The 23131-nt window shown below is 42.6% G+C and overlaps 1 gene segment (V, D, J or C); it reads right to left on the minus strand.

Moving 5' to 3' along the window:
• Window positions 1-20886, minus strand: part of LOC134372827 (Ig heavy chain V region MOPC 315-like) — a 33395-nt gene extending 12509 nt beyond the window's left edge. The window contains 4 exon segments of the V gene segment in view: window positions 8380-8387; window positions 19430-19454; window positions 20445-20755; window positions 20841-20886. Coding sequence covers window positions 8380-8387; window positions 19430-19454; window positions 20445-20755; window positions 20841-20886 — 390 coding nt within the window.
• Window positions 20887-23131: the final 2245 nt, after the last annotated feature.

Genomic DNA, 23131 nt, shown 5'->3' on the forward strand with positions numbered 1-23131 from the left:
AATTTGTTGGAGTTTTCCAAATTTTAAAAGACCTGGTAAAAGGCAAAGAAAAACAAATGCTCTGAAATAAGAAATCAATATCAGAACCAGACTAAGATATGACACAGATTTTCTAATTATCAGGGAGTAGATTTAAAGCAACCATGTTTAGTTTGCAATTACGTTTCACTTTTTTTCCAACCCTTCAGCTGACTCTAAAAAGTTCTTGTTGCCCACGTCTATTTGTCCAGGATAATTTATCAGGACGCTCTTCCTAGTGGAGCAAACAGCCCAGCATCTCATCAGGAGTAAGGGATAAGGACAGAGATTTGCATCTTGCTTGTTTCTATTTTAATGTGCTCAGGAGGGAAGTTGTGGTGAGAAGAGTTGTCTGATTCATAACGTCACTCAGCCCAGACTCCCACTGGTTTGAGACCCAGAGTCTACAGCTTGTGGACTGACATATAACAGTGAACAGAGGAGATGGAAACACATTTCAGGTGGGATATTTTTTAACTGTTGCAAAGACACTCAAAATGAGATCTCCCTATTAACCGTTTTAAGTGCACAATACGGTATTGTTAAGTACGGGCACAGTGTTTTATAGCAGATTGTAGAACTTATTCATCTTGCGTAGGTAAAACTTTGTATCTGTTGAAATGAAGTAGCCAGGCTGTGAATGTATGTGTTATAACTGTGTATATGGCATAATTTACCATGTGGCCCTGACTTACATCAAAAGATCAACACGTGTGTTATCTGTGATCTCAGGATGAAGGGCAAAAATAAGGTTTTGATTGGACTGGAGTCTAATACACTAAACAGGTGTCATCGCTCCCTATCTCCGTCTGTCTTTCTCTAGCTTTATCTCTTTCCACCCATGTACACACACACACACACACACACACACACACACACACACACACACACACACACACACACACACAGACACACACACGCCATTGGTCTTTTTTTGAAATCTACCTGTAATGCTGCTTTTGATTGATGCTGAGCAATTTGTTGTAACACACAAAAAACCCATTCATCTTCACAGTCCTGTTTTGAACTGTCACAGTGTATAGGAAAAATCCCTCGAGATACAAAGTGAGCAGGAGGACACTATGTGTCCTGGAGAGTTAATTGCACACTGTTTCTTTGTATCATACTTGTCCTGCTAGCCTCATACGCATCCTGGATATTAACTTGTAATAGAAGTGTTTGTGTTTTCTGGGTGGATCTATTGTTAAAAAATAAAAATTAAATAGGCGACCTAAGCTTGGGAGGTTGGTGGTAGTGGTGGCATGGATTTTCTGGGGCAGACTTGCTGTGCTGACTCAGGCTTGGGGTGTGCACATGCTCACTGTGGGTCAGTCATGTCAGCAGTTGGCTCATTGCAGATGGGGTTGATGGCCTGATTTTCAGACTGGGTATGGGTGTGTGGCATGCCAGGCATTTGGGGACTGAATCACTAGTGCCTGAATGTGGTGGGCCAGCATGGGACGTGTAAGTCTAGCTATTTCTTACTCAGATGCATGTGTGTGCAGTTGTTCAAAGACTCAGGGAAGGATCTACCAGGGCATGGCAGCTTGATTATTTCTCTGGATCTCGGGTGTGGACACTGTGTTAGTCTGTTTCTGTTGCTTATAACAACACATATGGAAGTGGGTGATTTGTAAGAAAATAAAATTTATTGCTTGCAGTTTTGCAGGCTGTAAAATTCAAAGTACAGGGAACACATCTGGTGAATCCCTTCCTTGGTGGTTTTTCAGCAATGGGGACCTCATGTGGCAGAAAACGGCAAAACAGAGAGAGAGAGAGAGAGACTCTCACATGCTCTCCTTTTAAAGCCCTCAGAACCATGTCCCTGACAACCATTATTAAACCATTCACTATGGCATGGTCCTAAAATTTAACCACCTCTTCAAGGCTCCATTTCAGTTACCATGACAGGACTTCCCACCCTCAACAGTTACAGTGGGAATTAAGCTTCTAGTATATGAGCTTTGTGGGACACAGTTCAAACAATCCACAGCATTGTACCCCCAAAGTTCATGTTCTTCCCCCAAGCAAGTATATTCATTCCACCCCCCAAACTTAAGTTGTTTCCACTCAAAAGCCCAAGGTTAAAAGTCCCGTCTGTGAAATCAGAACAAATTATCTACTGATGATGTACAATGGTGGGACAAGCATAGGATACATTTTCCTATTTCAATAGGGAGAAATCACCCCAAAGAAAGGGGCAACAGGTCCAAAACAAGTTTAAAAAGCCCACCAGGGCAGGTACTAAATCTCAAAGCTGAAAATCATGTATCTTGACTCCATGGTCAGTGTCCTCTGTATGCTGGTGCAATGGTTGGGTCCCCAAGTCCTCAGACATCTCTGCTTCTATGGATTTCCTGGTCTGAGGCCATGTTTCAGCTCACTAGGCTGGCATTGCACACTGGTAGCCACATAAGTTGGGGTCTCCATGGCTAAGCCACTCTCATGGTTCCACTAGGCATGATGTTGATGGGGTTTCTCTGCTGAAACTCCAACCTATGTTTCTGCTTGGCATTGTGTCAGGGTAGGGCTCAAACCCTTCAAACCCATTGTCCAGACTTGGTCACAGACCCCTCACTTCCCAGGCTGTGTCACAGTTTGGATGACAGACCCTTCATGTGCATGTCATGAGCTAGGTAAATGGGAAAGATCCCAGGAGTTATTGGAAGATTAGACATATTCATTCCAATGTGAGCTCAGTCCTCAGCTTCCTCAGCAGCAGCAACTGCTTACGGCAAAAGTAGCAGCCTCCCTATGGGACCCTGTGGGCATGTCGGGGGCAGAGGGCCCTGCACATCAGAGCTACTCATCCTTTATACTTAAGTCTGATAATCCAGGAACACCTGGGTACAAGTCAGACATGCCAGGAACACCTGGGCACAAATTCACAGTTACATTTACATCAAAGTCACGGAAAGATTCTGAACATCTGAGGGGCCCTGACCATTTTCCTTCAATTTTCCTTACACATTGGTTTAGCAAAAGCTGTCTGTATTGACTCAGCAGCTGAGAACGATCTCTTCCTGGGTGTGCAGCCTTTTCCATACCTCCTTTTAGAGTGTGGTGGAGGCTCCCACGCCACCATAGCTCTGGCTTTCTGTCATCCTACAGACTTATCAACACTTGGATACTGCCAAGGCTTCACTCTTGTATCTTCCAAAGCTGTGGATCCAGCCAACCTGGGGCCAAGTTAGTCACAGCTGCAGCAACCAGGGTGATGGAGTGGGGAACAGCTCCTGAGGAGGCCCTGGTCAGCGAGCCTGTGGAGGAAGCCTTGGGCCTGTTCCCTGAGACCATTCTGTCTCCCTAGGCCTCTGGACCTGTGATGAAAAGCACAGCCTACATGAGCTTCTGATACGCCTTCAAGGCCTTTTTTCTGTCCTCATAATCCCTTTCTCCTGTGCTCTTCTCCTTTGCAAATGATCCCTGTTCTACACTTTGCTTTTGTAACCAGGTTGAAAGTTTTCTAATTTTTTGCCCTCTTTTCTCTTTTGTATTGTAAATTCTGGCTTTACTATCTACATCCTCTGTCTTAACATCACATAGACTGTTGTAACTAGCAATGCAGCTTCTTTAATGCTCTGCTCTTAGAAATTTCTTCCACGAAATATCCTGAGTCAGCACCTTGATGTCCCACATTCCACAAAATATTTGGGCATGAACAGAATGCAGCCAAGTTTCTTGCCGGTTCATAGCAAGAGTGACCTTCCCCTCGCTTTCCAATAAACTCCTTCTTACTCCTTAAACCTCCTTAGAATGGTCTTTACGTTCCGTATTTAAATAAGCATTCCTACCAACACCACTTAACCATTGTCTCAAATATTCCAAATTGTTCCTGGTTTCCTTTTCTTCTAAATTCCCACCAGCAGGTAGGTTTTTTCTAGTCTGCTACTTCGAATTCTTCCAGCCTTTGCCCATTATCTAGTTCCAAAGCCACTTTCACATTTTCAAGCATTAGTTATAAGCAACACCTCACTTTTAGTGCCAATTTTGTGTATTAGTCCATATGTGTTGCTTATAGAAATACACCTGGAACTGGGTGATTTGTAAGAAAAGCAAATTAATTGCTTACGTTCAGAAGCTGTGAAATCCGAAGTCTAGGGAACACATCTGACAAGGGCATTCTTTGGTCGTGGCTTTACAATAATGCAGGAGTCTCACATGTCAGAAAATGGTGAATTAGAGACAGAGATACTCTCATGTGCTCCCCTTTAAAAGCCCTCAAACCACCCCCCGGACAACCATTATTAGTCCATTCACTACAGCACAGTCCTATAGTCCAATCACCTCTTCAAGGTCCCACGTTTCAATTACCATAATTGGATTTTTGACCCTCAGCAGTTACAGTGGGAATTAAGTTTTTAGTAAATGAGTTTGGGGGACACAATTCAATCAGTTCCCAGCAGACATGCTTTGGCTCAGTTGGCTGTGTGCGGGTCTTCTGGCAGCCAATCTACTGCACTTATCTGGGCCAGGCGGGAGATCGTGCTTCTGGTGGCACTTCAGGAGCAGGTCTTCCAAGGGAGAGGCTGCAGAGCTGCTTCTCAGGTGGTGCTTGAGGACACTAGGGAGGCCTGAATGTAGGGGATCTGGCCAGCACTTCTCAGGTGGTGAGCAAACCTGCAGGGCTGGCCTGCAGAGGTGGGGCCCAGACAACTGCTTCTTGGATGGTGGGTGAGGCTTTGAAGAAGCCTAGCAAAGAGGGGGACCTTCTAGTCACCTTGTAGGCAGTGGGTAATGCTGCAATTGGAGATTTCAGGGCAATATCCCCTGGCCGCTTCTCAGAGACAGAGTGATAAGCTTTGTTTTTACCATCCCAGGGGTGTGTTTGTGAGGGTTGGGACTTGTGAGCTGTCTTCTGGATTTGGAGCTCGGGCACACAGAACTCAGCCCTCTGATGGGGTGGGTGGGTGGTTTTCCACCTGTTTGATCTCTGGCCAGGGATGTGAAGGTGCTTCAGTTCAGCAGGCCTGGGATGGGCTTCCGAGATTTGCAGGACTGCAGTCACATTCTCTCCTGGGCTCAGAAGTTAAAGTGCTGGGATCTGGGATTTGTAGCCTCTCCTGTGAGTGTGTTGAAATAAAAACAAAGCCTTAAGCCAGGGGAAGTGCAGCGGCTTCCCCTGGGTAGTGCATCCTACTGGAAGATCACTCCATACTGCATTAGCTCGTCATGGGGCAGGGGTTTGGAGGTGCATAGTGTGAGCTCCTGAAGTGCAGTGTGTGCATCCTAGGCAGCTCCCCGTGCTTGGCTGTGGGCTTGCAAGGAATCCTCCTGCAGTATGGACCGCAGGCCTCTAAGGTAAGGATAAGCACTGGTGTTGGCCCTCTTCCTAGCTATTCTCCACAAGGGAAAGTTTTTCCTGCACTGATCATGGTGGCAAAGTCTTGGCAGATGAGGCCGTGTGCTGTTCTGTCTCTCCGTGATGCCACCAAAGGCTGTTGTGCTCCACAGGACCTTCCAATCTCCTCCAAACACCCAGATATGATTCTGTCAATATTTGGGTGTATATAAGTTATTCTTGTCCTTTTCTGTGGGAGGAACATGCTCCAGGCACCTCTAGTCAGCTGTCTTGCCCAGCTTCCATCCAGAAAAATGTCAGGAGCAGGTTTAACCAAGAAAGTTCAAGACGTATAGACTAGAAACTACACAACACTGATGAAAGAAATTGAATAGGATATGGAACTGAAATAAACCATGTGTTTATGCATTGCAAAAATTAATATTGTTAATATATACATACCACTAATGAAATTTACAGGTTTAATGCAATTATTCCCTATCAAAATTTCAATATTGTTTTGCAGAAATGATAAAATAACAATTCTAAAATTTGTACAACATTAGAAAAGGACCTAAGAGGCAAAACAATTTTGAGCACAAAGAGCCACTCTTGAGGCATCACATCCTCTGATTTCAATACATATTATAAAATGTTTGTAATCAGAACGACATGCCCCTGGTGTAAAAACAGATGTGTTGACCAATAAAACAGGACAAAAAGCCCCAAGGTTAACGAACACATTTGCAGTCAATGGATTTCTGACAAAGGTATCAAGACTGCTAGGAGGAAAGGACAATATCCTCAATAAAATTTTTGGAAAAAACTGTATATCCACATGAAGAATAATAAAATGGGATGATTATTTCACATCACATAGAAAAATCAACTCACAATGGATTAAAGACTCAGATGTGACACCCAAAATGATAAAACTACTAGAAGCAGACTTAGAGGAATATTTCCATAACGTTGGTCCAGGCAATGATTTCTAGTTACTACCTTGAAAGCACAGGAAGCTAAAATAAAAATAGACAAATGGGATTACATCAAACTAAAAAGCTCTGCACAGCAAGATAAACTATTATCAGAGGGAAGAGACAATATTTGCAAATTGTCTGGTTCTGGAGAAAATATTTGCAAATCATACATCTGATAAGTGGCTAATATCCAAATAATATAAGAAATTAACACAATTGAATAGCAAGGAAAGTATAGCCCAATTAAAAAATGGGTAACATATATGCGTAGACATCACTTTTTAAAAGACGTATTAATGGCCAAGAGATATATGACAAAATGTTAAACATCTCTATTCATCAGCGAGATGCAAGTTAAAACCATAATGAAATGTCACCTAAAACCTCTGCCCCTACCTGATCTAAGTGGGAGGGCAGGATTGGGACAAACGGCTCTGGTCAGTCCAAAGCATGTTAGGGGTGAGCTGGTGTGTGGCCTGTGCAGTGTGGGGTAGGGGCCAGTGGCAGTTCTAATGGGTTGATATCCTTGTTGCAAGGTCATCTGTAGTCTTATGGTCTCTACACAAGAAAAGATAAATTTGCTTAAGAGGTTTAGTCAACAGGGCCCCCAAAAGCAGGGCCAGAATTAGCATCATCAGAGGTCCTAATAGGGGCAACAGCCATGTTAACTATTGCCAGCTTTTTCCATAGGCACCCCTAGAACTCAGGTGCTTATAATCATAATCATGAGGCTGTAACTGCTAATTTCTTTGCAGCATCCTTCACTAGGCCTGACTGGTTAACTGTGAAGCAACATTCTTCCCCAAATAAGCGAAAGATGCCTTTTTCATGCATTAGGATGTCTAACCCTCTGCTGTTTTGCAGTACCACCCCTAACACTGACTCTCTCTGATCCTGCAGCCGGTGGCCCACATTTGAACATGAACAGTGACAGCTGAATATCAGGCAGATGATGAAGACAGACAAAGCCATCAACCTTTAGATTCCTTCTGTGGATGGATCTTCTGTAACTGTGAGGTTAATCACACATAAACCGAGATATAAATGGGGCACTACAAGGTTTTCCGTACTGACTAATCCTGATCTTTATTAGTAGACCAGGTGAGGGTAGAGGCATCCTTTGCTGGTGGAGGAGATCATGTCATCGCAGTGGCACGGGTGTAACAGTGATCCAGCAAAGAAGATGGAGGTCCGGAGGCAGAGGAGGATAATGCACGTCATAAGGCCTGGTGGTAGAAGCCTGTATCTCCTTTCATAAAGCACCTCGAGGTCTTCTAAAAGCTCACAGGAATAGGCTGCCTCCTTCAGGAGTGGGCCACAGTTATTGCTCTCCTGTAATGAAAGGGGGGCAGGCTGCACCCTGGAGAGATGAACCTCACTATCCATTTCAGCTGTCTTTATTGCAGAGGGGGTTGCTAGAAGTACTGTAAAACGGTCCTTCCATTTAGGGTTTAGTTGTTTGTTAGCAGGTCCTTCCTTCCAGGTCTTAATTAGGACCTGGTCTTCTAGCTTTGTCTGTGCCCCCTGAGCATTACTGCCAGGGGACTGTAAAACATGAGCTACATTTTTCTTCTGGGCTGCTTCGAATAGGCTCAATTTGGTAATGTATTGTATAAGGCCTGCAGTCTCAGGATCTGTGAGCATGTCTGTTGAAAGAAAAGGTCTGCAACACAGCAGTTCATAGGGGCTGAAATCAAGCTTTGCCTTTGGGGCATTGCACACTCATAAGGGCAATGCGGAGCACAGAGACCCAGTGCGTAGAGGTTTCCTGGCATAATTTGGCAACAGTGCTTTTTAGGATTTATTTGGCCCTTTCTACTTTTCCAGAGGGCTGTGGCCTCCAGGCAGAATGTAGAAGATATTGTATTCCCAAGGCCTTTGCTATCTCCTGGGTTATATGGGAGGTGAAGGATGGTCCCTAATGGATTTGAAGACTGCAGGGAGGCCAAACCTGGGAATCACCTCCTTGGGAAGAGCTTCAACCACCTTAGTGGACTTTTCTGTTCTAGTAGGATGAGTCTCTACTCATCCAGAAAAAGTGTCCATGAAAACCAGCAGATATTTTCATCCCCGGCATGGAGGCATATAGTTGAAGTCAACTTGCCAGTCTGATCTTGGGTATGAACCCCCCTGCTGGACTGGTTCCAACCGTGGGTGCACACTTGGCCCCGAGCTGTTGTAGGCACACAGAGAACAGGCCCTGCAAACCTATTAACTGTTTGTGCCAAACCCCAGCCTGTAAAAAGATGAGTGACCGTGGCCAAGGTTGCCCCTCTCCCCAATGGGAAGGCATCATGTAGAGCCTTGATAACCTTCCAATGGATTGTCTTTGGGAGCAACAGTCTGCCTTCTACCATCCACCATGACCCTTGCTAAAGGCCCCCTACAATTTCAGTCTTCTCTTCCACTTGGGCATACTGTGGGGTCATCCTTTCTCATGATAAATAAATGCAATAACATTGCTTTTTGTTATTGACTGTATGTGGTCATGAGAGCTGTGCTGTTTCTATGCACATGGGAATTCATCCAGCAAGGTGTCATGGTGGCAGCTGCCCCACTATGTTGCCTGTTCACATCCATTCCTTCCCCACTTTACCAATCTCTAAGAAGTTTCACACTCTCTCTGGTCTTTATTTCTCTTGCTCTGATCCCTCACTAAAATCACCCTTAATTCTGTACCTACTGCAATACAGCCTTTTGCTACTCTGCTCATCCAAACCCTTTCAGCCCCTTTCGATTAGTCACTTTCAAAGCTGCTTCTCTGTTTTCATGTGTGTGTATTGCTGCACCCGACTCCTCAGTAACAATTTTCTGTCTTTGATTGTTTTGTGTTGCTATAAAAAAATACCTGAGAATGTGTAATTTATAAGGCAAAGGAGGTGTATTTGTCTCACGAGTCTGGGACAGCTGCATCTTGTGCAGGCTTCAGGCTGCATCTGCTTATGGTGGGATGTGGAAGAGGAGTGTATGTGTGCGATGAGACCACATGCCAGGAGAAGAACCACCACGAGAGTGTGGATGTGCCAGGCTCTTTTGAACTTACAACTCTCTAGGAAATTAACAGTGCAAGAGGTAACTCACTCCCAGCCCAGGGAGCATTCATCTACTCATGAAGGATCCACCCCAATGGCCCACAGACCAACCACTAGGCTAAAACTCTCAAAACTACAACATTGGGGTTAAGCTTTCAACAGGAGTTTTTCAAACCACAGTGAACTGCATACGTCTAATATTCTAAGAGAATAGATCACAAGTGTTTCCTCCCACAAATGTGGTCACTATGGGAGATGTTGGATGTGTTATTAAGCCATGTTATGTCAATGATTTCACAATGTATTCATCTATTAACCCATCATATTATACACCCTAAATACATTAACTTTTTATTTGTCAGTTATACCTCAGTAGAACTAGACAAAATAAAATGTTTTACTCTGTAGAAATTCTGAAGAGAATCAACTATAAAAAATCTCACCAAACAAAAAGCTTTGAAGGAGCCGTGGTAAATTTTAATAGGCCCTGGAGAGGTTGCCGCTTGTCTTACACAAGCCGTAGTACACCGTGCAGCAGCGTCACTCTTGCGTTCCTGTTCTGACGCCGTCCCCTCAGCAGAGCTCATCTTGTAAGAGCTTCTCACACAGTTAATCCAGGGTTGTTGCTGAATTTAAATGAGGACACGTGTGTGTCTCCAAATAGACACAGCAGTTACGTGAGAATGGAGACCTGCCCGTGAGGTGAGCGAGTTCTTTCAGTTTACACGTGAATCCCTCATGATGAAACACTCAAATTTTTGGAAGAAATATTGTGTAAAGCATACATAGTTTGAAGATACTGACCTTCGTTCAAGACGTAAAGGTATTCCTTGCTAATAATAATATGATTGAGGGAAATGGGAATCGTTTTCACACAAAAAGTAAAGACCTGTGAGAGAGAAGTCATGGGAGCACTGGGAGGAAGGACCAGTGAGCTCCTGGACACACGGTCAACTGGGGCAGGCCCTTCATGCAATGGTGATTCAGCCCTGAAGGTTTTGTGGGCGATGACAGTATTCAGCAAAATGTGATTTCCTATTATTAGCTTGTGCTATTTAAACTAGTAGCACCCATTGTGTATTTATTTTATGTATATTTTAAAAATAGATTTATTGAGGTATACTAAATCTACAAAATCTGCAATATTTTGTAAATACTTAGCACCAATCATCTAATTTCATTTTCCTACATGCAGAAAAAACAGGGTATGTAGTATTAATGTTATTTCCATGGCACAGATATGCAGTTAAAAACAGAAGCTCAAGCAAGTTGTGCAATGTGTCCAGGATCACATATCTGGTAAAATTGAGCCCTGGTATCTGGGTCTGTGCTTCTCACCACACTACTCCTAGTCTTTGCTGAACCAACTCCAGGACACGGTGGGAAATGACTAGTGAGGTCTGCAGAACAAGTTTCTTTGGTAAGAGCATGGCATGCTTTATGTATTTATTGTTATTTTTGGCATTATGTGTTTTCTAAATGCAAGTCACTTTTTTTTTTTCTTTTTTGAATTCTGTGTTTACAAAAATGCATGGTTGATGCAGATGTATTTGCAGAAGTCTCAGACATTTCAAGATTATCATTTTACCACTTCTTTTCAGCCAAATTATTTACTTATTTTAGCAGCTTTAATGACATAGAATTGACATATAGCAAATACCACATAGACAGTTGAAGTGTACAATGGGATACATATTGACGCATATGTACACCTGCACATCCGTCATAACAATCAGCAAAATAAACAAATTACCTTTAATTGTATTTTCATGTTCTCCTTTCAGTCATTCTCTTTTTCCACCTCTGTTCCCAATGTTTCATCTTTAATATATTTTAGATTACTTTTAATATTTTAGAATTTATAAAAATAAAATCATCAATATGTGTTTTATTTGTTTGTCTTTTTACTCAGCATACTTACTTGTGAATGTGCCATGTTTCTGTGTATCAGATATTTTAGTGATAGAAGGTATTTCAATACATGTATACACACTGTTTGTATATAGGAAGCTGCTTGATATTCGGATTGTTTCTGGTTTCTGAATATTTCAAATAAAACTGCTATTCAGCTTCGAGATATAGATGTCCAATAAAAAGTTTGTTCTAATTCTTATAACAAAAATAACTATTTTGCATTTGCTTAAATTAGCAAATTTTCTTCAGTACGTCAGATAACTAGCAGTATAAGACAACCAACAGATCTGAAGTCTAGAGAAAGGTAAGTATGTGCAGGGAGAAAAATGACCAAAATATGAGCGTATTAGAGGACGCCTAATGTCATATAGGCTGGTATATGCTTCAAATAGAAATATTTACTGGATTGCTTGAAGTTGAATGTGGTAAAGGATTTGCAGTGCAACATTCTCCGAAGGCATATATTTGTGGGTTCCAATTCTCCTTGAAGCCTTTTGCTTCTGGATGAAGACACGTTATTGAAATCTGCATGCTCCAACCCTTGTGGTGCTTCTGACTGGGAAAAAACACAGTGACTTCTGCTGAAATGCATCCAGACCCACCTTCCCTACCATCTCTATGGTACTAAAACTTAATTTGCATCACTAAAAACTCCAAAACCAATATTCTACAGGTCCTAGTGGAATTTCATAGTGACTGGGAGGCGACAGAAGAAAACACAAAGCTCTGTCCAGAACCACCTCCCCTGTCTTCCTAAAACATTAAAATCATTATTCGTCAAGGAAGCACTGAGCAGTGGAAATGGGACAAGGATGGAAAACAACATCAGCTGTGGGAAAGAGCCTCTGGACAAACAACAGATGTTCTTCAGCAGATTTGGCGAAAGAACACGAGGGCCAGCACCACCTCTGGAGGTGGGACAGGGCACTAGGAAGGACAGGGACCATGATCTTCACCTGAAAGTGCACCTCAGCCAGAAGGTCAGAGAATGACTGTCCAGTGCAACCCCTGTGCGGATTGACATCGGTCAGGTGAGTGCGACACTGAGATGCACCTGGGAGAGGTGGAGGGACAGATTCTCTCTGGAGAGCACAGGGTGAGGACACAATGTCAATCTTTAAACAAAATAAGGTTTCACTGGAGGCACCAGAACTCTGGTGGCTGGAGCAGTAACACACTTCTATTCTGATAGCCACGGCAATGATGAATTTAAGTGTAGCCACTGCTGAGTTCACACAAATTTCCACAATAAAATCATAGAAAATATAGGGTGTGATTATCTACAGAACAAAAGTAATAATAAGCCAATATAACAATTCCAATAGAGCCATTTTTGTAAACATGAACTTTTGAATTACTTGTGCACATTCCTTGGGAAATGGCAGTTTAATCACATCTGAAAATATTATGGTTCAAAATCCTAGTAATCGTCACTGTGCAGCATTCACAGCAATTTGGCATAAGTTCTCATTACATAGTGGAATTTTCAGCTCTTTCTAAAATCATATTTGAGTGTAGATCAAAAGTGGCCAAATTCATAGGCTGAGTCACCACTTTTTGCAATTCAGGCACAGACCAATGATGTTCAGTCCTCCACTTAAATATAGTTTCTCATAAGTAATTTCATTGTTAGAAGGTAACATGCTCCCACATCTAAAAAAGTTGTCCTCTGTAGTGTATACAGACCAAGTATACAATATAGCTAATATTGTCTAGGGGTAGGTGACAATGATGGTTTATGTTTGGCTGTCTGTGTAGAATGTCATAGGTGGCTCCTGTCTGTAATATTCCTAAGATTCTGCATCGCTTGGCCTGTTTACACACCCCAAACCCTGACAATCCCTAATGTTTTATTTAAAAATATCTTCATAGTTTTACTTCTCCTGTAATGTCATGTAGTTGGAATAAGAAATAACCTATTTCACTACATTGGTATCCCTCACCTAGTAATATATTTTTTATGTTTCTCCATCTCTTTTCATGACTTGATAGCTCATGTTCTTTCAATGGTGAGTGACATTCCATTGTGTGGATGTTTATCTATCTATTTACTTATGAAGGACCAGTTTTGACAACTATAATTAAAGCAGCTATAAACATAAATGACGTTTTTTGTGTGGACATAATTTTCTCTTCCTGCCTTCCAGTCCCTCACTAGGATCTGGGATTTTCTAGTCTGCTGCTCCAAACTCTTCCAGCCTCCTCCCATTACTCCGTTCCAAAGCCTCTTCCACATTTTCAGTTATTTGTTATGATCAATAAACAACTCCTGGAAACAAATTACTTATTGGTGTAGAGCTAGAGCTGCGTCTGGAGCTCACAGACCCCTCGAGCCCATTGACACACCCTTCACATGCAGGTCTCTAAGCTAGATAACCAGCCAAAAGGTCCTTAGGGCCTTGGTTGGAGAATGAATGGTCTTTATTCATCACACAAAGGTCAAGGAGCTAGGCAGTGCAAAGAGAAACTATGAAACTCAACTGCTACAAGCAAAGTCCAAATGCCTGAATGTTGATAGCAGCTCTATTCACAGTAGCCAGAAAGTGAACAATCCCGAATGTTCACTGACAGATGAATTGATAAACAAACATTGTAATTTGATACAAGTGAAAAACTATTCACCTATACAAACAAATGAAATACTGACACATGCTACAAAATAAATGAACTTTGAAAACATTATACCATGTAAAAGAAGCACACACAAAGGCCACATCTTGTATAATCTGATTCATATTAAATACCCAGAATAGGCAAATCAATAGGGACAGAAAACATATTAGTGGTTTTCAGAAGCACGGAGAGAAAGGAACGGGAAGTGGCTGATTTTGGGGTATGGCATTTCCTTTTGAGGTGATGAGGATGTTGTGTAACCAAACAATGGTGACAGTTAATAAACCATATGAAAACATTAAATGCCACTAAACTGTACAGTTTTAAATGTAATGCTATACCAGTATACGAAAAAAATACTTAAAATTTTATTTTTGGTTTACATTAATCATTTTAAAATAAGAGAAACAACATTTTAAGGGAATCCACAAAAGAAATGAATAAAATATAAGAGTTCCTGAGTAAGAATTTTGCTGAATAGAGACAGGAAACACCAAGGTCTGAAAGGAAACCCTGGGTATTGTGTGCACCTGCTCCTCGTGGAAAGTTTCCATGTAGTGTGCTCTGGGTTCACTCAACCACCAAGTCCCCTCCTGTCTTCCCACAAAGAGGTTTGTGTCCGGGCTCATGCTGACTTCCCCTCACATATGTGTCTCTCACACAGTAAGACACAGCTTTGTCCTCAACTATTAGGATTGCTCAGTGTTAAATAAGCTTGGTTCGTGGAGGTATGTCTGGTGATGCTGACTTGAGATTTAAGATCTGTATTATAGTGGTGCGATCACCACTCCACATCACAACGACCCGCTCCAGCCTTTTCCTTGGTTCCTGGAGGATTCAGCTCACAGCACAGCTGGTTAAAGAGAATCCAGAGATAGAGCAGGTTATAGACAAAGTCTGCAAGGGCTTCACCAGGCCAGGTCCTGACTCCTGCAGGTATATCTGGGACAGAACACCAGGGGACAAGGAGAATCATCATCAAACACACCTGAAATCACCACATGTCCATGTCCCTTCCCTAAAATCCCTGAGATATTCACAGCAGAGAGAGGCCACCAGGACACCCATGCTCTGATGAAGGGCTCCTGGTGGAAGGAGACTGGGGCTGCTCAGCCCAGGGCTGGCCTTTCAGCCTGACACTGGGGTCTGCTTTGCATGAAGAGGCCCCCGAGGATATAAGTGTGGGAGCAGAGGGGACGGTCTCTGTCTGTCCTTGTCTGGGCAGAGCGTTTTACCTTGTGCTGCTGAGAGGAACTGGGGAGACAGAACCTCAGAGACTCTTCTCTGCATCACTGCCTGGTCTTCCTGTGTCCAGACAAATATGAAGAGAAGCGGGGATTGAGCATGGAGGGTTTGACAGAGCAGACCATGAAGAAACATTTGAATTAAAGAGATTCGAGGTTCAAGGAGAGGTCCATGACCTTTTGATCCTCAAATGCTCCATGCACAATATCTGTGTTGATATTGATGCTGGCTGCCAGCTGTTGGCTTCAGTCTCTCTGGACAAAAACCCATTATATGTCACTTCAATGATACAGTTGGAATTTTTTGAATCTTATTGTTGGCTCCCGCCAGAACAAAGAGACATTTATAGGAGAATCAGGTATAAGTCTTTGTGGTGCGTGTATATATATACACATACATACATACACATACATACACACACATATACTTATGTACGCATGTGTTTATCGAGGGAGAGAGAGAGAGAGAGAGAGAGAGAGAGAGAGAGAGAGAGAGAGAGACCTCTACCACATCTTGTTCCTCAGAGACAAGTCACTAAGGCAAACACATAGAAAAGATGCCCCGTACCCACTGTGTGACAAAATCACATGGGAGTAGAAATATTATGTTGGAAATTTCTAGAAAGCTTGACCTTCCTCAGTCTCATTTGGAAATCATCTGTTCACACTCCTGCCCCAACACCTACAATGTCAGCCTTGACTGTCACATCAGACTCAGTCTTGAGGTTCGTGATCTCGTCACTTGCTTCCCGTCACAGGTGACTCCTCGGTGGTGTTCTCTCAAGCGCAGCTCCTCCTGCATCTGCAAACCTGTGAGCTGGACACTCTGTGCCCCGCCTCCCCTTAACCCAATGTACTGTGATGAGTCACTTCTAGGATGAAAACTGTAGACAACCGTGTTCAAAGAGTAATTCCAGGCCCCTGGGAGTCACTGGATCACAGCAACTTTGAACACTTTTTGGGCACGTGGTGCCACTGTCTGGTGCTGGTTTATTTCTACTGTCTGGTGATGACACTGCAAGACTCACAGCTTCCCCTTTGGCATTCTAGTCCCACCCTGTTAGGACACATCCTTTCTCAATTTTAAATTGTTCTTGTTTGCAGTGGATTACATCTTTTAGTCTTTTTAATTTAAAATGAGCTAGAAGAAGTTACAGGTTGTGAAAAATATTAAAACATAAGTAAAAACTACCCCTTTATGATGGTTCAGGACATACAGCAGATAATCTCAGCTAATCACAGTGAAAACATGGACTTTGAAATGGATCAGAGGTACAAATAAAAAACAGGGACTATGCATCTATGTAAAACAAAGACTTAAATATGGGAAGGTATAGTAGGTCTACAGGCATAGATTTTCTCATAGAAATGGAAGATGCAGACCCCTTCAACAAACAAACAAACAAGTGCTTACTCTCAGCCTTGCTCTGCATGTGCAAACGGATCTGGGTCTTTTGAGCTGAGGGTCCTGAGTTCCCTCTAAACCAGTCCTGTGTCACCGTCCAGGGCTCTTGCTGCTTTCCATAGGCCAATATTGTACAGATTTTCCTCTATGTTTTATTCTAAGTGTATCATAGTTTCAGGATTCAAAAGTAATGTATAATCCATTTTGAGTGAATTTTTCTAAGAGGGTCTAATTTCATTCTTTTGCATATGGATATCCAATTTTCCCAGCATAAGTTTTCTTATGAAATTGTACCCTTCTCATTATGTGTTCTTGTACATTGTTCAAAGTAATGAGAACACAAATGTTTGGTTTTATTTCTTGACTCTCTGTTCTGTTTGTCTCTAAGTCTGATTGTATGTCTTTAGCATGCTGTTTTGATTACTTTACCTTTACAATATATTTAGAACCAAGGTTAAGTAGGCGTTATCTATGGGATGCAAGGACGATCCAAAATAAGCAAGCAAATGTATGTGATAAACTGCATTACTGAATGAAGGAGAAAAAGCATATGATCATCTTAACACAGGCAGAAAAAACATTCACCATACTTTAATACCTTTTTTATAACAAAAATTTGAAAAAATCAGTTACAGAAAAAAATATACCTCATTATATTAAAGGTCATATATGACAATCCCACAGCTACCGATATGCTTCACAGTGAAAGTTGCAAGTTTGTTATATGTGATCAGAAGAAGACAACACCACCCTCTTTCACCACATCTCTTCAACATAGAACTGGAAGTTCTAGTCCGAGCAGTTAGGTAATAAAAATAAACAAATGTCATCCACAGGGGAAAGGAGAATGAAAATTGCTTCTGTTTGCTGATAATATGATCTTACATATAAAACCCTAAAAACTCCACCTATAAATTTTGAGAACTAATGAAAAAAGTTGGAATATAGCATGATAAAAATCAACACTCAGAAATCAGTAGTGTTCCTAAACAATAACAACGTACTTCCTAAAAAATAGTCCCAATTACAGTAGAATTAGAAAGACAAATTAAATTTATGGGAATGAATTTAACCAAGTGGTTTTAAAATGTGTATCCTGTAAACACTAAACCATTGATAAAAAATGGAAATGACATAAAAATTGGAAAGATATCTTGTTTTCATGAATTTGAAGAATTGATATAGAATCAAACACAAGCAAGCATGTAACACAATATGTATCAAAATCCCAATGTAATTGTTTCACAGAAATTAAAAAAAAAATCGAAAATTTGTTTTAAACCACGAAGGACCTCAAAGAATCAAAGCAATTCTGAACTAAACAGCAAAGTTGAAGGCCGTCAGTGATTATAATATGTACTGAAACCTTTAGAGATTATGTTACAAGACTCCATAACTTGTTCAACTTCCTTAGGATACTAGAAAGGATGAAAAGAAAAGGTTAATAGAAAAGCACTGCAAGAGAAGCGCAGAATGTTGGGGGGGGGGTCATAAGTAGAATAGACACTGCCAAGGAAAGAGTCAGAGAGTTTCGTCACGTGTCAAATAGAAGATTTCAAACTGAAATGAAAATTAAGAAAAACAATTAAAAATAGACAGAACATAGATGATCTGTGGGAGAACGTCTAAACATGTAACATGTGAATAGTTGGATCTCCATTGATGCAGACGGCAAGCAGAACAGAATCAGTTTAAATATAAATGGATGAGAATTTTTCAGCAATGATGGCAGACACAAAAATAAAGATCAAGGAAGCCCAGAGAAGACAAAACAGGATAAATAAAACAACAGCAATGACGTACATGCACATGCACACACACACACAGGCACACACACACATACAGATACACTACATACATACACATCCCCCCCCACACATACACCCACACAAACACATACAGATACACACATGCACACGCCTAAACACAAACACACACAGATGCACAAATACACACAGACACACAGAACCATGACCCAAACCTTAGGCCATATCATAATAAAATGGCAGAACATATTCAAAGAGGTTAGGTATAAACATGCTTAAATACAAGAGAAGAATGACACAGGTTACAGGGGACTTCATGTCAGAATCAGTGCAAACAACAATGCAGAGGTTTGAAATACTCAAAGTGTTGGAAGCTGCACTCACCACGCCCCAGGAATCTATATTCAGCTAAATGATCCTGCAAAAGTGGAGACCAGCATCTCCTCATATGTTCCCTCCCTCCGAGAAGGAATGACTATTTGATATATGTCGAATAGCATGGAAATTATAGTCAATAATAATAGATTGTAATTTCAAAATAGTGAAAAGAGTAAATTTAAAACATCTCACCACAAAAATGGTACGGTGAGGGGAGGCATGGGTTCATCAGTTTAACCTGATTTTTCCACATTATATACATTTATCAAAATATCATGTTCCCCATAAATGAATACAATTATGATTTATCAATTAAGATAACATTAATGAAAAAGTGAAGGAGAAATAAAGCGTCTCTCAGACCACACAGTGGTGAAGGATCAAGGCATCCCTCAGAATCATGAACGAGGTGAGCACGGCTGCCAGCACAGCTTCTGCTCAACACCTTCAATGTGACAAGTAGATGCAAAGAAACAGCAATCATGAGGACACACACACACAGTCCTTGACTTTCCGGTGTGACACGAGGAGTTCTGTTTTCAGGATTTGCACATAAGGAGCTTGGACGTCATCACTCCCATCCAGACAACAAGAAAAACCCTGAACAGACTGAAAATCAGTAACTCTTCTTAGACATCAAGGGACATTTCATCCAGTCTATAGCATGTCTTATCCTACTTACAGTGTGCTTTGCAGGGGCAAAGTTTTTAATTAACAACTCTAGGCTTTTCATGTTTCTACCGTGGATCATGCTGTTCTATCACCTCCTATGTACTTGGCATTTCCTCATTTCCTGACATATGTGGAAGCCATAGGATCCCTGCTCTGCACCACGTGAGGTCTCTGCCTTCACAGCTCATCCCAATCACTGAGCCTCGGATCTGCACCTGCACTGGGGAGGGTTGATGGGAACTGAGCAGGGCTCTGGACCTGTGGAGCTGAGCATCTGGGGACAGAGCAAGTGAGAATTTGCACAGTAGAAGACAGAAGGTGACACTAGGGTGAGTGTCTGTGGGATACATGGGGGCAGCAGAGTGGGGAGTGGGCGGGTCTCCGGGCTCTGTCCATCTGGTTCTCATTATCCGCATGGATTCTCCCCATGGAAGCTGAGAGACAAGATGTAGGACGCAGTTCCCAGGGCTACTTTGAGAGACACAGCCCAAAAGTCAGCCCAGAGGGCCCCTAATTGGGTTTTATTTCTGCACTTGTCATCGTGAATCCTCCACATGAAGTATCAGAGCTGTGTCTGGCCCTCAGGCAGCTGCTTCTCTGTCCAGGACACTGAGGAACGGACAGAGAGTGAGACCAACCCTGAACATCAGTGTCCACAGTGTGGATGAGGATCCAGAGGCTAAAATTCCTCAGTGAGGAGAGAGACGCCATGGGCAGAGGTCCTGTAGGATGAGCATAAAAATGTGGGGACATGTGTGCTTGACTGAGGGGAATGCCAATAAGGGACAATGACTTATGTGTCAGAAAGAGGACAGCTCATGTTATCACCTAACAAAAGAAAGGTCCCAGTGAATGGAAAAATCTTATCTACAGATGAGAAAAGTTACTTCACTCTGTGTTGCCTGCAGTGAGTACATGGGAATTAGAGTCACAAAGAACAAAGCAAGAAACGACCCTGGGGGACATCTGAGAGTCAGCAGAGCAGAGGAAACCTCAGATCCCAAGAGGAACGCCCATCCCTCTCTGCACCTGCTCCATGGGGCACAGGAGCTGGGTGGGCCTTGAGCGCCCCCTGCAGCCCAGACCCCTCCTGTATCCTGCAGGGAGGTTTGTGTCTGGGCTCACGCTGACTTCCTGTCACTGTGTCTCTCGCACAGTAATACACGCCTGTGTCCTCGTCGGTCACAGAGCTCAGCTGCAGGGAGAACTGGTTGTTGGACGTGTCTCTGGTGATGGAGGTGCGGCTCTTGAGGGACGGGTTATAATATGTGCTTCCACTATAACTAATGCTTCCAATCCACTCAAGGCTATTCCCCGTGGGCTGGCGGATCCAGCTCCAGTAGTAACCACTGGTGATGGAGTAACCAGAGACGGTGCACGTGAGGGAGAGGGTCTGCGAGGGCTTCACTAGTCCTGGGCCCGACTCCTGCAGCTGCACCTCGGAAAAGACACCTGGAGACAAGGAGAATCAGAACCTGTCAGTCACATGCAGTCACAACCATCCCACTGACCCACTTCTGTCCTCTGAGACACTCACCTTGAGGAGCTGTCACCAGGCAAAGGAGAAGACCCCACAGTCTCATCTTCTGTTAGATCTCAACTCTGCCTTCCCCAGAGACCTGAGCCCTGCCTGAGGACAGACCTGTGAGCTTCCACCGCCCATGAGTCTATATTTACCCTGGAGCTTGAAGGAAAATTTGCATGTGGGAGAGCTCTGTTCTTATAAGTGCTGAGGAACTGAGGTGAGACTATCTGTGTTTTTTGTTTTCTTTTAATTAACTGCGAGGTTTTTTTTTCCCTAAAATTATTTGACATGTAATTGTGAGATGGATGAGAAGTTACTGAGTTTCAAACATGGAAAGATGTGACCCTAGCTGTCTGAGGCCCGATCTACCTTCCTTCAACCCCTGTCTTCTCCTGCGCTCTCTTGGACTCAGCTCAACTCTCTCTCATAAACTCAGGCTCTGGGTCTTGCTTCCACAGTTCTGGTCCAAGCACCCCCTGCTTTCTTTCCCTGCACCCTCTCCCGTGATGTGGTTCTCGTCACCCTGAGAGCTCGTTCCATCGTTCCACTGTTGCTGCTCCACGAGTTCCAGTCCTGCCTTGTGCTCTCCGTCCTGCCATATAAGACACAGCCCTTCAGAATCCACAGAGACCTGCCAAAGACGATGCCCTGTGCATTACTCTGGAGAATGGAAAAGGATTCTCAATGTTTTGGAAAGAGATCAAGACTCTTGTAAATTCCGGCTTCCTTTAGTCATTCCTGTTCATCTAGAGTGTAATAATGTTCAACCTAAATTCAGTTTTCATTCACATTTTACGGATGTTAATCTTTCATTTAATTTCCCAATCTCATCAGATATTCCAGCTGTAAATACACACACACACACACACACACACACACACACACACACACACACACACACACAATCAATTGCAATGGTTAACATGCAAGCAGTAATAACATCCTTAATATAAAAATTTTAAAAACTTATTTCCCTTTGAGGTCTGTGTGTTGGGGCCCATGACAGCTGCTCCGGTACTGTGGGCATCAGCCTCTGTACCATTGCCCACCACAGAGAAAGAGGCCAGGAGCTGGGGTGGATGCTGTGCTGTGTCTGACCCTATGAGCCCCCTCTCACTCCCAAGAGCAGGTACATGTAATGGAGGGACAGCCCTTCAAGGGCCCTAAATGACTTTCAAGACAGGAGCTCCTGTTGGACAATTTGGGACCAATTCTTCAGTTCCTGTTAACTCACACATTTTCTTGGAGTTTTCCAAAATGTTAGAAGTCCTGGTAAAAGGCAAAGAGAAACAAATGCTCTGAAATAACAAATCAATATCAGAACCAGACTAAGATATGACACAGATTTTCTAATAATCAGGGAGTAGACTTAAAGCAACCATGTTTAGTTTGCAATTACGTTTCAGTTTTTTTCCAACCCTTCAGCTCACTCTAAAGAGTTCTTGTTGCCCACGTCTATTTGTCCAGGATAATCTATCAGGACGCTCTGCCTAGTGGAGCAAACAGCCCAGCATCTCATCTGGAGTAAGGGACAAGGACAGAGATCTGCATCTTGCTTGTTTCTATTCTAATGTGCTCAGGAGGGAAATTGTGGTGAGAAGATGTGTCTGATTCATAGCGTCACTCAGGAATCCAGACTCCCACTGGTTTTAAACCCAGAGTCTACAGCTTGTGGACTGACATATAACAGTATACAGAGGAGATGGAAACACATTTCAGGTGGGATATTTTTTAACTGTTGCAAAGACACTCAAAATGAGATCTCCCTATTAACCGTTTTAAGTGCACAATACGGTATTGTTAAGTACGGGCACAGTGTTGTATAGCAGATTCTAGAACTTATTCATCTTGCGTAGCTAAAACTTTGTACCTGTTGAAATGAAGTAGCCAGGCTGTGAGTGTATGTGTTATAACTGTGTACATGGCATAATTAATCATGTGGCCCTGACATACATCAAAAGATCAACACGTGTGTTATCTGTGATCTCAGGATGAAGGGGAAAAATAAGGTTTTGATTGGACTGGAGTCTAATACACTAAACAGGTGTCATCTCTCTATCTCTGTCTGTCTTTCTCTAGCTTTATCTCTTTCCACACATGTACACACACACACACACACACACACACACACACACACACACACACATTCACACGCGTGCGCGCGCGCTCGCCATTGGTCTTTTTTGGAAATCTACGTGTAATGATGCTTTTGATTGATGCTGAGCAATTTGTTGTAACACACAAAAAACCCATTCGTCTTCACAGTTCTGTTTTGAACTGTCACAGTGTATAGGAAAAATCCC

The sequence above is a fragment of the Cynocephalus volans genome, chromosome 3 (genome assembly GCF_027409185.1).
Source record: "Cynocephalus volans isolate mCynVol1 chromosome 3, mCynVol1.pri, whole genome shotgun sequence".
Taxonomy (NCBI): domain Eukaryota; kingdom Metazoa; phylum Chordata; class Mammalia; order Dermoptera; family Cynocephalidae; genus Cynocephalus; species Cynocephalus volans.